Source organism: Rhinopithecus roxellana, chromosome 1 (genome assembly GCF_007565055.1).
Source record: "Rhinopithecus roxellana isolate Shanxi Qingling chromosome 1, ASM756505v1, whole genome shotgun sequence".
Lineage (NCBI taxonomy): Eukaryota > Metazoa > Chordata > Mammalia > Primates > Cercopithecidae > Rhinopithecus > Rhinopithecus roxellana.
In genome coordinates this window covers 53,456,512-53,472,925 of record NC_044549.1, presented here as the reverse complement: position 1 = coordinate 53,472,925, position 16,414 = coordinate 53,456,512, and the positions used below count along the sequence as shown (strand labels likewise).

The 16,414-nt window shown below is 39.7% G+C and overlaps 1 protein-coding gene across 5 annotated transcripts in view; it reads right to left on the bottom strand.

The window, feature by feature from the left end:
- The window catches only part of SFMBT1 (Scm like with four mbt domains 1), a 153,344-nt gene that overhangs the window by 64,892 nt on the left and 72,038 nt on the right, over window positions 1–16,414 (bottom strand). For all 5 annotated transcript variants that reach the window (XM_030927965.1, XM_030927931.1, XM_030927991.1 and 2 more), the window contains one exon: window positions 8,288–8,441. In XM_030927965.1, coding sequence (XP_030783825.1) covers window positions 8,288–8,315 — 28 coding nt within the window. In that variant the 5' untranslated portion in view covers window positions 8,316–8,441. The remainder of the gene's footprint in view (window positions 1–8,287; window positions 8,442–16,414) is intronic.

Genomic DNA, 16,414 nt, shown 5'->3' with positions numbered 1-16,414 from the left:
AATTAAATGGTGGGTTCTAGGGGCTAGGGAAACTGGGGAATGGGGAGTTACTGTTGAACAGATACACTTTTCCATCTGGAAAGATAAGGAGATGGATGGCAGTGATGATAGCATAACAATGTGAATGTACTTAATGCCAATAAACTACACACTTAAAAATTGTTAAAACGGCCTGTAGTCCCAGCTACTCAGGAGACTGAAGCAAGAGAACTGCTTGACTCCAGGAGTTCAAGACGGTAGTGTACATGACTGTGCCTGTGAATAGCCACTGCACTCCAGCCTGGGCAATGTTGCAAGACCCCATCTCTTTAAAAAAAAGTGAAAATGGTAAAGTTTATATTATGGACATTTACCACAATAAAAAATTAAAAACCAATATTGAACATTATCATTTATTAAATATTTATGCTAGGCATATGGCTGTTTGTTATAGTCTTTTCCATAGTTTTAATATATTTGAAATGTTTTCATTAGAAATACAAGCCAATAATAAAGACTGCTTTGAGGGCATCTTGAAAGTATAGGCCAGTAGAAAGTCAATTTACATTACTAAAACATAATAAGGCTGGGCATTCGTGGTCCTTAGCAAGGACTCTAGGCCCTTAAATAGCATGTTAATTTAAAAATAAAAAACATGTAACAATTAAAATGATGAATCACTCAACTAAAATCTCTCACACAATGCTAAGAAGAAACAAGACTAACGATGTGATGACATAATGAGCAAGATATATTATAGTTTATTAAAGAAAGAAATGCATAATCCTTAAATATATGAAAATGTACAAATTTTATTTTAAGAGAAATGCAAATTAAAACTACAGAGATATCAGGTTGAACAGGATTCTGAAGTGTGACAAGCTTCTATGGTGAGGCTGTAAACAGGTAAATCATAATGACACAATCTCTGTGGAAGAAAACTTGGCAATATCTAACAAAATTACATATGTATTTACTTTTCGATCCAGCAATCCCACTTCTAAGAATCTATCCCAAAGATATGCTAGCAAAAATACAAAAAGACGTATGTACAAAGCCATTCACTGCAGCACTATTTGTAATACCAAGACTGGAAATAACCCTAATGTCCATCAATAAGGAAATGGTTGAATAAATATGGTATATATATTCAGTACAGGTTGCTATAAAAAGCAATGAGAACAGTCTCTATATACTGATGTGGAATAATCTCCAAAATATAATGTTAAGAGAAACCACACTACCAAACAGTATTTTTTTTTTTTTTTGTATCCCTACTTTTTGTATAAAATGGGAGAGGCGCCAGGCACAGTGGCTCATGCCTATAATCCTAGCACTCTGGGAGACCAAGGCAGGTGGATCACATGAGGCCAGGAGTTCAAGAGCAGCCTGGCCAACATGGTGAAACCCCATCTCTACTAAAAATACAAAAATTAGCCAGGTGCATGATAGCATGTGCCTCCCAGCTACTGAGGAGGCTAAGGCATGAGAATCATTTGAACCCAGAGGTAGGGGTTGCAGTGAGCCGAGATCGTACCACTGCACTCTAACCTCGGTGGCAGAGCAAGACTCCCTCTCTCAAAAAAAAAAAGAAAAGAAAAAAGGAGAGGGAGATGTATGAGTACGTATGTGTATACACTCACATATATTAGTTTATATTTTTAAAAATGAACAGGCCGGGCGCGGTGGCTCAAGCCTGTAATCCCAGCACTTTGGGAGGCTGAGACGGGCGGATCACAAGGTCAGGAGATCGAGACCATCCCGGCTAACACGGTGAAACCCTGTCTCTACTACAAAATACAAAAAACTAGTCGAGCGAGGTGGCGGGCGCCTGTAGTCCCAGGCTACTCGGGAGGCTGAGGCAGGAGAATGGCGTAAACCCGGGAGGCGGAGCTTGCAGTGAGCTGAGATCTGACCACTGCACTCCTGGGTGACAGAGCAAGAATCCGTCTCAAAAAAAAAAAAAAAAAAAAAAAAAAAATGAACAACAGGAGAATAAATTAAAAAGTAATCAAACTGGTTATATATATGGAAAAAGAGAATGAATCAGTAATATCAGGTTGAAGTTATTTTATTTTATTGAGATGGAGTTTCATTCTGTCACCCAGGCTGGAATGCAGTGGTGTGATCTCGGCTCACTGCAACCTCCACCTCCTGGGTATAAGCGCTTCTCTTGCCTCAGCCTTCCCAGTAGCTGGGATTACAGGTGCAGACCACCATGCCCGGCTAATCTTTTGTATTTTTAGTAGAGATGGGGTTTTACCACGTTGGCCAGGATGGTCTCAAATCCCTGACCTCAGGTGGTCCACCTGCCTCACCCTCCCAAAGTGCTGTGATTACAGGTATGACCCACTGCCTGGCCAATTTTGACTTTAGAAGTATGCAGACTTACTATACAATTTAGAAACAATTAAATACAAATAAAAAAATTCTATAAATTTCAAATGAGCTGAAACACATGAGTTAACTGTTGGTGGGAAAACCACAAGAAAATAGGATTCCTTTAAGTAACGTTATTTATTTTTATTTGTTTTTGAGACAGGGTCTTGCTCTGTCACCCAGGCTGGAGTGCAGTGGTACAATAAAAACTCTCTGAAGCCTCAACCACCCTGGCTCAAGCAATCTTCCCACCTCAGACTCCCAAGTAGCTAGGGCTACGGGTACATGCCACTGAACCTGGCTAATTTTTTTTTTTTTTTTTTTCCTTTTTGGTAGAGACAGAGTCTCCCTATGTCGCCCAGGACTGGTCTTGAACTCCTGGGCTCAAGCGATCCTCCTGCCTTTGCCTCCCAAAGTGCTGGATTACAGGTGTGAGCCACTGGGCTTGGCCTAAGCCATGTTAAAATACAATACTCTGACTATAAACACCAGTGGAATATATTTAAAAGCAAAAACTAAAGAAATTTTAAACTGCACACTGTGGTTGGTATCTGAAATGTTGCTATTATTTTAAAAATAATTAAAGGACTTTTATAGGATAAAAACAAAGAAGTAATAATATTACCATCATTAGCAAACAAGACTTTTTCTTTTTTGAGACGGAGTCTCACTCTGTCCCCCAGGCTGGAGTGCAGTGGCACGATCTCGGCTCACTACAAGCTCTGCCTCCTGGGTTCACGCCATTCTCCTGCCTCACCTTCCCAAGTAGCTGGGACTACAGGCACCTGCCACCACGCCTGGCTAATTTTTTTGCATTTTTAGTAGAGACAGGGTTTCACCATGTTAGCCAGGATGGTCTCAATCTCCTGACCTCCTGATCCTCGCGCCTCGGCCTCCCAAAGTGCTGGGATTACAGGCGTGAGCCACTGCGCCCAGCCGCAAACAAGACATTTCTAAAAGAGAAGAGATACAAACATAAAATCAAAGAAGAAAAACCTTGTAACCCTGTTTTTTTTCTTTTTATTTTTTTGAGATGGAGTTTCGCTATATTGCCCTGGCTGGCCTTGAACTCCCAGGCTTAAGCCACCTCAGCCTCCCAAGTAGCAGGACTATACAGGTGCATGCCACTGTGCCCAGCTAAAACCCTGTAATTTTAAATTTAAATTGTAAGTATCAATGTAAAACCATTATTTTTTTTTTTTTTTTTTTTTTGAGACGGAGTCTCGCTCTGTTGCCCAGGCTGGAGTGCAGTGGCGCAATCTCGGCTCACTGCAAGCTCCATCTCCCGGGTTCCCGCCATTCTCCTGCCTCAGCCTCCCGAGTAGCTGGGACTACAGGCGCCCGCCACCACGCCCGGCTAGTTTTTTGTATTTTTAGTAGAGACGGGGTTTCACCGTGTTAGCCAGGATGGTCTCGATCTCCTGACCTCGTGATCCGCCCGTCTCGGCCTCCCAAAGTGCTGGGATTACAGGCAAACCATTATTTTTTTTACTTTTCAAAAGATGTGTATTTTCACGGCTGGGTATGGTGGCTCACACCTATAAATCCCAGCACTTTGGGAGGCTGAGGCAGGAAGATCACTTGAAGCTAGGAGTTTGAAACTAGCCTGGGCAACACAGCAAGACCCCATCTCTTAAAAAAAAAATTGCTGGGGATGGTGGCACATGCCTGTGTTCTCAGCTACTTGGGAGGCTAAGGTGGCAAGATCACTTGAACACGGGAGTTTGAGGCTGCAGTGAGCCATGACTGTGCCACTATACTCCACCCTGGGTGACAAAGCAAGATTTTGTCTCTAAAAAATAAAAAATAATTTTAAATGTGTATTTTCTAGCTATGTCTGTAGGTAAGGCCTAGAATAAATGACAACCTAGTATCAAATTAGCACTCCAGCACCCAGATTGTGGTCTCTAAATATCGTACCTACATTAAAGAAAAAAAAGCTCCTCAGAGAAACAGCAGATTACAAGTTTGGGGCAGGATATGTTCAGGAGGTACTTGGGAATCTTACTGGTCCAGAAGGCAAGGACTAGTGTATCAAAGATACATGACATCACATCAGAAGAACACAGGAACCAGTCTGAAAGAACTCTCGCTGCTCTAGAATTTGATCATCAAATGAATGATAACAGCAATGAATTCAAACTCATCAAATGTATATATATACATATATGTACTTAAATACATGAGTTAATAATATTTAAAACAAAGAAAAAATCAACTTCTAAAATGGTAGAATGATTATCGCAGTGAACCCACTCTCCCATAAAAGAACCAAAAGTCTGGCTAAACAATGAAAATCATTTCAAAGTCCTAAAATTAACCACAGGCACAGAACAAACTATAAAGCATCTATTGAAGATAAGCCACTAAACCTCAGTTAGAAGAGCGAAATATGACATTTTAAGTTGGGGCTATTCCCTTCCCTCTTCCTTCTCCAGTGCAAAAAGAAAATTTTAGAACTGAAAATAACCCAATTAATAATAATAATAAAAAAACTCTATGGATAAGTTCAACAGCAGAACAAAGCAGACAAGAAAGAATGAGTAAAATTGAAGACAAAAGAACAGAAAAAACCCAATCTAAACAATAGAGAGAAAACATTAAAAAAAAAAAAAAAAAGAAAAATGAAGACAGTCTGAGGGACCTGTGGGACAGTAAAAGAAGCTCTACTATTAGTTTTATCAAAGTTTCGGTAGAAGGAAAAAATGAAGACTGAAAAAGTATTTGAAGAAATAACGGCTAAAATTTTTCTAAACCCGGCAAAAGATATAAAGTCCCTAAACTCAAGAAGCTAAGTAAACTCCAAACAAGATGAACCCAAAAAAAGATATACCAGACTCAAACTTCCAAAAACTAAAGGAAAAAAAAAATCTTAAAATTAACAGGAGAGAAACCTCTCTTTTAAAGCAGAGCGTTGGGGGTGGGAGGTGGGGGAGTGTCCAATAACAGCAGATTTCTCATCAGAAACCATGGAGGCCACAAAGAAGTAGCACAATTATTTTCTGAGAGCTGAAAGAAATGAGTTTTCAACCCAGGATTCCATATCCAGCAAAAATATCCCCCAATAATGAAGGGGAAATCAACACATTCTCAAATGAAAGGAAATGAAGACAATCTGTCACTTAGTAGACCTCCTTTAAAAAAAAGGGCTAAAGCTGGGCGTGGTGGCTCATGCCTGTAATCCCAGCACTTTAGGAGCCCGAGACGGGCAGATCATGAGGTCAGGAGAACGAGACCATCCTGGCTAACACGGTGAAACCCCGTTTCTACTAAAAATAAAAAAAATTAGCCAGGCGTGGTGGCGGGCACCTGCAGTCCCATCTACTCAGGAGGCTGAGGCAGGAGAACGGCGTGAACTCGGGAGGCGGGAGCTTGCAGTGAGCCGAGATAGCACCACTGCACTCTAGCCTGGGCGACAGAGCGAGACTCCGTCTCAAAAAAAAAAAACTAAAGAAAATTCTCTAAATAGAAATGAAGTGACAAAAGAAAGAATCTTGGAAAATCAGGAAAAGAATAAATGACAAGAGAAATAGTAAAAATATTGAAAAATATAATAAATTTTCCTTCTCTCAAGTGTTCTAAATTATATGTTTGACAGTTTAAACAAAAACGTTAAGCATGTCTGATGTGGTTCTCAAAATATGTAGAGAAAATATTTAAGACAATTATATTATTATATAAAAGAGGGGTAAAGAGACGTAAAAGTAGGTAAGGTTTCCATACTTCACTCAAAGTAATAAAATGAAGATTGTGATAAGTTATATATATGTAATATAATACCTAAAGTAACTGCTAGTAAGTGCTGCAAGAGGATATACTTAAAAACACTACAAAACAAAATGGAATTCTAAAAAAAAGTTGAAGTCACCCACAGGAAAGCAGAGGGAGAAAAAAAAAAAAAAAAAAACACAGGAGCCAGTCTGAAAGAACTCTCACTGCTCTAGAGAAACAAACAAACAAACAAACAAAAAACAGAAAAATAAATAAGCAAAAAAGGCAGACTTGAATCCAAACATATCAATAATTACGTTAAGTATAAACGATATACATACATCCCATAAGGCCAAAATTTTTAGAACTTAGTATATGCTGTATCAAGAACTTTATTTCAAATATAATGATACAGCCATGTTGAAAAGCATGAAAAAGATATACCATGCAAATGTTAATAAAAGAAAGCAGGAACAGGTAAATCCTAGAGACAGAAAGTAGATTATGGATGCCAGAGTCTGGGTGGAAAAGGGAAAGACGACTAATGGTTTGCTGTGATGGAATGTCCTGGAATTAGATAGTAGTGACAGTTGGAAAACTTTCTGAATAGACTAAAAACCTCTGAATTACAGTACTCTAAAAACGTTGATTTTATGGTATGTGTATTGCGTCTCAAAAAAATCATACTTCAATAGAGTTTTTTGAAAAACAAACCTCAACAACAAAAAAGCCAATCTTTATTAATTAAAAATAAACCAATTAATAATAAGCCAAAGACATGAAGAGATATTTCACTGAAGAGGATATAGAGATGCCAAGTAGGAACATGTAAAGATGTTCCATATCACTGGCGGCCATTAGGGAGGTACAAATTAACACCATGATGAGCTGTCACTACCCACCTATCAGAATGTCTTAAACAAAAGTAATGACACCACCAGATAATAGTGAGGATGTAGAGAAACTAGATCTCTCATATACTGCTAGTGAGAATGTAAAATGGCACAGCCACTCTGAAGCATAATTTTGCAGTTTTCTTTACTAAATATGATCTAGTGATTGTGCTGCTGGGTATGTACCCCAGAAAAATAAAGTATTATATACATAACTGTTAATAGCAACTTACGTGTTTGTAACAGCCAAAAACTGGAAAAAACCAAAATGTACTACACTAGATGAATGGTTAACCAAACTGTAGTACATTCATGACTACTCCTCCACAATAAAAAGGAACAAACTGTCAATATATGCAAGAGCTGGGATGGATCTCAAGGGCATTATTAAAGCCCATCTCAAAAAGCCATGTACTGTGTTATTCTATTTATGTAACATTCTTTAAATGACAAAATTATAGAGATGGAGAACAAATTAACAGTTGCCTGGGATTAGGGAAAGTGGGAAGAAGGAGGATAGGTGTGGGAACTCTTTGTGGTGATGGAATAGTTCTGTATTTTGACTGAGGGGATGGTTCCAGGAATCTACACGTGATAAAATGACATAGAATTACACATTCTTTATACTAATATCAATTTCCTCAGTTTCATATCATAGTAACTAATGAGAGAAACTGGGTGAAAGGAACATGAAATCTGTCAGTAAGTACTATCTTTGCAAACTCCTGTGAATGCATAATTACTTCAAAATAACTAGAAAGTAATCATCAAAATGTTAATGCTATTTTAAAACAGAAGTCTGTTCATAAGAGTTTCTTTTTCTTTTTTTTTTCTTTTTTTTGAGACGGAATTTCGCTCTGCCCAGGCTGGAGTGCAGTGGCGTGATTTTGGCTCACTGCAAGCTCCGCCTTCCGGGTTCACGCCATTCTCCTGCCTCAGCCTCCCGAGGAACTGGGACTACAGGCACCTGCTACCACGCCCGGCTAATTTTTTGTATTTTGTTTAGTAGAGACAGAGTTTCACTGTGTTAGCCAGGATGGTCTCGATCTCCTGACCTCTTGATCCGCCCGCCTTGGCCTCCCAAAGTGCTGGGATTACAGGCGTGAGCCACCGCGCCTGGCCTTGTTCATAACGGTTTCTTATTTTTTCAGCAAACATTATTAGTAGCCCCTAGTGCCAGGTTCTCTGACAGGTACAGAAGATGGCAATGAAAAACAAGACTTCAAAGAGCTTCCAGTTCAGTGGTAGAGAAATAGACAATATAACACAGGCAAGTAATATAATTGCGCATCCTAGAGAATAAATTCTGAGAGTAAAACCAATACCTGCATCAAGCTGCTGTTCCCCGTTCATTTCCACAGCATATAGGCTATATCCTCCCAACACAAAGGAAAGGCCTATGGTTCTGCTAGGATCTGAAGATTACTTGCAGGTTTCAAGCATCTGTTCAATGGGTATCCAAGGGTCCAAATGAAAGTGCTGAAAAATGAAAAAGAACACATAAACAGCCTGAAGCCCAAGCGTACTCACTCACTCATAAAACAGGGCACTCAACTGGTTGAGAGATCGGATAAGATAAAAACGTACTGGCAGAATAGATAGGACTGGAGGAAAAAATTGACACCTTCTCTAATTTTGAAGAGTCTGTATGTGTATGTGTGCGCTCATGTGCGTCTGTATGTGTAGAGAATGCACACTATCGAGAATTTGATAATAAATCTAAAACTCACAAAGATGCATATGAATCATTACTCTTTAAATTTACATTACCATACTTAGCACCAAGATTCCTATCCACAAACTCCAGTTCCTAATGGTTTCCTAGGGAGAGGGGGGAGTTAGCTTTCAATGCTGTCTTACACAACAAATATGATTCAAGATACAGTATTACTTTATCTAATTTTCCATTTCATTTATCTAGAATATTATGCAGAACCATAAATATCAACTGTATTAGCCTACAATTATAAAGAGAATTCCTCCAAAATAAGTTCTGAACCTGCTTATTCTTTTTTTAAAAAACAGCTTTAGGGTTGGATGTGGTGGCTCACGCCTGTAATCCCAACACTCTGGGAGGCTGAGGTGAGAGGATCACTTTGAGCCCAGGAGTTTGGGACCAGCCTCAGCAACATGGCAAAACCTCATCTGTACTAAAAATACAAAAACTAGCTGGGTATGGTGGTGCACGCCTGTAGTTTCAGCTCCTCGGGAGGCTGAGGTGGGAGGATGGCTTGAGTCTGGGGCACAGAGGTTGCAGTGAGCCAAGGTCACACCACTGCACTCCAGCCTGGGTGACAGAGCCAGACACTGTCTCAAAAAAAGAAAAAAAAAAAAAAAAAAGCTTTATTGGGATACAAATCACATACCAAAATTTCCCATTTCAAGTGTACAAATTAATAATTTTTAGTAAATGTACAAAGTGTAACCATCATAATTGAATTTGAGAATATTTCTATTATCCTGAAAAGAAGCCAAATGCCCACTTGCAGTTCCTTCCCATTCCATCCCTAAGCTCAAGCAACCACTCATCTGCTTTGTCTCTACAAATTTTGCCTTTCCCAAACATTTCACATAAATGGAACCATAAGAAATGTAGTCTTTCATACTTGGTTTTCTTTCACTTATCATGTTTTTGAAGTTCATCCATGTTGCAATATGGATGAATCTATTTATTCCTGCCTTACATACATGTAAAATAACCTAAGATATTATCTTAATATGTGCCTAACAGATTAGAAAGAGGAAATGAAAGAGAGAAAAGGGCTGCTTCAGGAAGGTAGGGCATGAACTAACTGCAAGAGCGACAATACAGAAAACTGTAGAATTGGGGTGGGTACTTAACAGCACAGCTTTGGGGGTGATATTCTGCAGGATCAAGCAATTCTATACCTCTCAAAAGTTTTGAGTGTGTATTAGAGCCCCCAGTAAATGATTCTCATAAGCAACTTTAATCACGAAGAAAAAGCCTAGCTTTTTTTTTTTTTTTTTTTTTTGAGACGGAGTCTCGCTCTGTCGCCCAGGCTGGAGTGCAGTGGCGCGATCTCGGCTCACTGCAAGCTCCGCCTCCTGGGTTTACGCCATTCTCCTGCCTCAGCCTCCCGAGTAGCTGGGACTACAGGCACCCGCCACCTCGCCCAGCTAGTTTTTTGTATTTTTTAGTGGAGACGGGGTTTCACCGTGTTAGCCAGGATGGTCTCGATCTCCTGACCTCGTGATCCGCCCGTCTCGGCCTCCCAAAGTGCTGGGATTACAGGCTTGAGAAAAGCTTAGATTTTAATACATCCTTATATCACTTTTATATATCTGTAAAGGTACCAGCTACCTAAAGGACAATAGCTTAAAATGGGTAGGGATGGCCAGGTGCATGGCTCATGCCTGTAATCCTAGCACTTTGGGAGGCCAAGGCAAGGCAGATCACTTGAGCCCAGGAGTTCAAGACCAGCCTGGGCAACACAGCAAAATCCTGTCTCAAAAAAAATATATATATAAATTAGCTGGGTGTGGTAGTGCATGCCTGTAGTCCCAGCTACTTGGGTGGCTGAGGCAAGAGAATTGCTTGAGCCCAGGAGGCTGAGGGTGAGGCTGCAGTGAGCCACTGTACTCCAGCCTGGGCAATGGGAGTGAAACGCTGTCTCAAAAAAAAAAAAAAGGTGGGGAGGTAAGGAAACCTAGGTTCTAGTGCCAGCTCTACTGATAACTAATAGTGCGATCTGATACACTACCATATTATGTCCATTTTTTATCTGTAAAACAAATAAAGATCTTTTTCAGATTTTAAATTTTCATTTCATAATGAGCATAGAAAAGTTTTGATAACTTTTAAAATTGTGGACATTCCACTTGAGATAAATGCCAGTTATCCCAAATCGTATCACAGAATATAAGCACCGAAACCCACACTTTCAAAGATGGGAACAATTGAATAGAAACTTGAGAGTGATGTTTAAGGCTTCTAAATGTGCTCTCTTCCCTCAGTTTACTTCTCTACCCCAAGCCCAAAACATCCAAACTGTATCACTCCACCTACTAATTTATTCATTCCCCATATACTTATCAAACACCAGCTCCTTACCAACCACTACTGTAGGGGATGGGGTAAAGCAATCAAGAGAGATACGGTTCCTGCTTTCATGGAGCTGATTTTCAACTGGAGGGAGACAAATTAAGCCAACAATAAAAAAATTATTTAAACTGCTATGAAGTAAAAGTACTAGGTGATAAGAAAGAATATAAAGGCAGGTCTAACCTAAAATGAGAGGTCACTGACAGTGTCCCTGAGAAAATGATACAGCAGCTAGGCAGAAGGGGGAGAAAAGGAGGACTATTCCAGGCACCAAGAACAGAATAAACCAAGGCTCTGTGGTGGGAAGGACGTGAAGGCTGCTGTGGCTACAGCATGCGAACCAATAGAGTAAGTGGCAGATAAAAGACTGAACAGGAGGAGAAGGGATAACAGCAGTTAATAATTACTGAGGACTGCCTATGTGCTGGGGCACTGTTTTAAGCAGGTTGTTGACAGGTCCAAATTCCTATGGCTCTAATTTAGTGGATAATCTCCACATATAAAGTCTTGACACTTCAGCATGGTTTTGACAGAATGAAAGTCAGTGCTAAACAAGTATCTGTTGGGTCACTAGGCTTTGAAGATGTCATCTACTGTTTATGTTCATAAACTCTTGGAACATGCTTGAGTATTTTGTGCAGAGAGCCACAAAGTACAAAAACAATAATGAAACTTCAAAGCCAAAAGGCATGAAGTGGGAGAGATGCAAGTTTTATGTAGCAAAAAGCTAAGGTTATGACATTTTTTCAATCTTGTATCAATCATTGATATTTTAGCCAATGAGCAATCAGTTCGTCATCTTAACAGGATCACAAGAAATAGACTGATGAAGCCTTCTGTTGTGGAACATCTGTTAACGCTCTCTCTTTATTGTTAGCCTGCTGTCTTTTTACGCAGTAAAAAAAAAAAAAAAGTTAAAATATCCAGGAGCTTAGTATATGAAAATTTAATTCACTTTTCCTTTATTTCCTGTTCATATTAAATTGTTTTACTGTCATTGTTTATTTTATCATTTATTTTGGTATTATCACCCTCTTGTAGTGAACAGAATACACTAGAGTTACTCATTTAAGGCCTGGTGAAGTGGCTCACACCTGTAATGCCAGCACTTTGAGAGGCCAAGGCGGGCAGATTGCTTGAGGTCAGGAGTTTGAGACCAGCCTGGCCAACGTGGTAAAACCCCATCTCTACTACACACACACACACACACACACACACACACACACACACACAAATTAGCTGGGTGTGGTGGCAGACACATGTAATCCCAGCTATTTGGGAGGCTGAGAAGAGAATCGCTTGAGCCTAGGAGGCTGCAGCTGCAGAGAGTCAAGATCGCACCACTGCACTCCAGCTCGGGTGACAGAGCGAGACTCCGTCTCAAAAGAAAAAAAAAAAAGAGTTATTCACTTAAATAAGTGCTTATAAGGCTGGGCCCAATGGCTCACCCCTATAGTCCCAGTGCTCTGGAAGCCTGAGGCGGAAGGATCTCTTGAGTCCAGGAGTCTGAGGTTACCATGAGCAATGATCTCACCACTGCATTCTAGCCTGGGCAACAGGGAGAGACCCTGTCTCAAAAAATAAATAAGTAAAAATAAATAAATAAATGTAAAAATAAATAAATTCTCATGAATTAATTGATCTGGATCATAGTCATCTTATTTAATACTTTAGTTAACTAAATAGTACTTAGTTATTTGGAGGGGTTTCTAAGATAATTACTGAAGCTTGGAGAAATGTTAAATACTTCTAAGAAATAGATATAAAAGTTGAAAAGGCAAAGCTAATTGGAAAAAATAAGCTTTCAAGATAAATACTAAAAAAGAACAACTAAAACCCAGCAGAAAAATCAAACTGAATAGCTATTTCATTTTTAAGTGGTAACATCAATGTAAAACTACCATGGAATGTTAACAGATTTTTTAAAAGACCTAAAAGTCATCTGAACAACAAATATGTTAGACAAAATCTTTCCTTCCCATTTTGTTGGTTTTTTTTTAGACAAAGTCCCGCTCTGTTGCCCAGGCTGGAGTGCAGTGGCGCAATCTCAGCTCACTGCAACCACTGCAAACCTCCCAGCTTGAAGCAATTCTCCTGCCTTAGCCTCCCAAGTAGCTGGGATTACAGGCGTGAGCTACCACGCCTGGCTAATTTTGTATTTTTTGTATTTCAGTAGAGACCATGTTGGCCAGGCTGGTCTCAAACCCCTGACCTCAAGTGATCCGCCTGCCTCAGCCCTCCCATCTTGTTTTAGATTACACATACAGTCCACACTCTAAGCCTAGTAGTAGTAACCTGGCTTCATGTTAATGCCCTTTGTTTTCAAGGCTAAGATAAACATTGAGTAAGATGAGTGATTACATGGGGAAGTTGCAATAATGCAAGATAAATTTCTGTAGGAAGTATCCTCAGCCAAATGATTTAACATGTCTGACATAAGTAACTTTTAAAGGGCTTAGAAAGGACAGGACCTCAGTGTGGTTCTAAAGATCACTGATACGTTCGGTGGTTGGGAAAAAAAAAACAAACTTTAATTCAATAAATACCAGGCAGTTAGCAAGAAAATTCCTATAGAAATGTTTGATTTTGTACACTTATCCCTCAACTCAATAGATACAAGTCCAACAATTATTTCAAGTATGTTGTTAAACATAGTAATTGCAACAATTCAGCAAATTAGATGCTCCATTTTCAGCAGATCTGCAAAGTTAACTCTGACCTTGACAGTGCAGTCAGTGGTAGAGTCACCTCATATTTTCTGTTCCCATTCCCCAACAGGTATAGCTTTCTGTCGGCCTTTCACTCTTACTATAGTCAACTGTCACTACGTTTTATTTGACTATCTAAATTAAACATTGTCCTTCCATTTGTCAAATGCCAACATAACTCAGGGACAGAAATCTTTTATTGTTTCACTAAGTTGTTTGTTGTTTCATTTTTATTGTTTTAACCCACTGCTACATGTTTGACTAGAGAGATTAAAAAATAAACTCTGATAAAGTCAAAGTTTTAGTTCAATTTTGAGAGAAAAATCTTAGTCGCTCATATCATTTAAATTAAATCTTGAGGCCAGGCACGGTGGCTCACATCTGTAATCCCAGCATTTTGTGGTGCCGAGGTGGTGAATCACTTGAGCTCAGGAGTTCAAGATAAGCGTGAGCAATATGGCAAGACTCTGTCTCTACAAAAAGTAAAAAAAAAAAAAAAAAATTAGCTGGGTGTAGTGGCATATGCTTGTAATCCCAGCTACTCAGGAGGCTGAAGTGGGAGAACTGCTCAAACCCAGGGCAGAGGTTGCAGTGAGCCAAGGTTGCGATGAGCGAGGTTTGCGCCACTGCACTCCAGCTTGGGTGGCAGAGCAAGACCCTGTATCAAAAAAAAAAAAAAAAGAAAAAGAAAAAAATCTGACCCAAACCTTTTCATGATTTTATAAACCCAATACAGGTCAAATCCATCTCAGTTGAATAAACTGGTACTAATAAATGTATAAAACCAGTGAAAGTTCTAAACAAAACCCAAACTCAAGAATAACCTAAACTGGAAAAAAAGAAAACAAAGAAAATCAAATTGTGGAGCCAATATTTGTAAAGATTTTAGAAAACAATGAGAAATTGTTAAGTAAAATATAGCATAAGCATACAATACACCACACACGGCCATTGGAAATTGTGTTAGAGAAATGGTTTTCTTCTCCAAATCCCAATAGGGCATTTTTTTTCCTTCTAATTCTATGGTTGAACCAATAGGCCACTGTATTTGACTTGCTAAGCTAATTTTAGAATGCATGTAAGCCGGGCATAGTGGCTCACGCCTGTAATCCCAGCACTGTGGGAAGCCAAGGTGAGAGGATAGCTTGAGCCCAGGAGTTGCAGACCAGCCTGGGCAATATAGTAAGACCTCATATCTCTATGAAAAATTTAAAGAAACAAAATTAGCTAAGTGTGGTGACACATGCCTGTAATCCCAGCTACTCAGGAAGCTGAGATTTTTTTGTTGGTTTGTTTTGAGACAGTCTACTTCTGTCACCCAGGCTGGAGTGCAGTGGCACAATCTCGTTTCACTGCAACCTCTGCCTCCAGGCTCAAGCAATTCTCATGCCTCAGCCTCCTGAGTAACTGAGATTACAGTGTGTGCTACCACGCTCGGCTAATTTTTGTATTTTTGGTAGAGACAGGGTTTTACCATGTTGGCTAGGCTGGTCTTGAACTCCCTGACCTCAGGTGAGGTGATCTGCTCTCGCCTCAGACTCCCCAAAGTGCTGGGATTACAGGCATGAGCCGTGGCGCAGCCAGCCAGGAAGCTGAGAATTGCTTGAGTCTGAGAGGCAGAGTCTGTAATGACCCAGGATCATACCGCCACACTCCAGCCTGGGTGATAGAGCAAAAAACAAAACATGAAATGAAACGCATCTAAAAGAGAAAATGTACAATCCAGCTACATTTTTGTAAAAGATGACATAAGGCAAGTTCCTTCCACCAAAATATTAGGCCAGGCACAGCGGCTCATGCCTGTAATCCCAGCACTTTGGGAGGCCAAGACAGGAGAATTACTTGAGGCCAGGAGTTCGAGACCAACCTGGGCAGCATAGTGAGATCCTATCCCTAAAAAGAAATTTTTTTCCTAAATCAAAATAGTGTAACATTAGCATAAGAAAAGACAAACACAGGCCGGGCGCGGTGGCTCAAGCCTGTAATCCCAGCACTTTGGGAGGCCTAGACGCGCGGATCACTAGGTCAGGAGATTGAGACCATCCTGGCTAACACGGTGAAACCCCGTCTCTACTAAAAAAATACAAAAAAAACTAGCCGGGCATGGTGGCCGGCGCCTGTAGTCCCAGCTACTCGGGAGGCTGAGGCAGGAGAATGGCGTAAACCCAGGAGGCGGAGCTTGCAGTGAGCTGAGATCCGGCCACTGCACTCCAGCCTGGGTGACAGAGCGAGACTCCGTCTCAAAAAAAAAAAAAAGACAAACATCAATAAAGTAAAATAAAGTTGAACAAAATAGATCAATTTTTATGACAGTACAGTTTGTGATAAAGAGGGTATTCCATATAAATCATGAAAGGATACAAACAAATAGTGTTAAAGAATTGCCTATCCATTTTGGGAGGAAAAAAAATTAGAACCTTACTTTATGCTGCCACATAAATAAATTCCAGGTGAATTAAAAGAGAAAAACATGAAAAAGAAGATTCCAAAGAAATTAAAAGAAAACATACGTGAATATGGTTATAGCCTTGGAATAGCATAGATTTCCTTAAGCAAGGAAGCCATAAAATGGATACCTTTGACTAAATACTTAAAACTTTCAACTTGCAAAAAGAACCATAAACAAAATTTTTTAAAAAGCTACAGAAAAAACTATCTCCAGCATATACAGCAGACAAAAT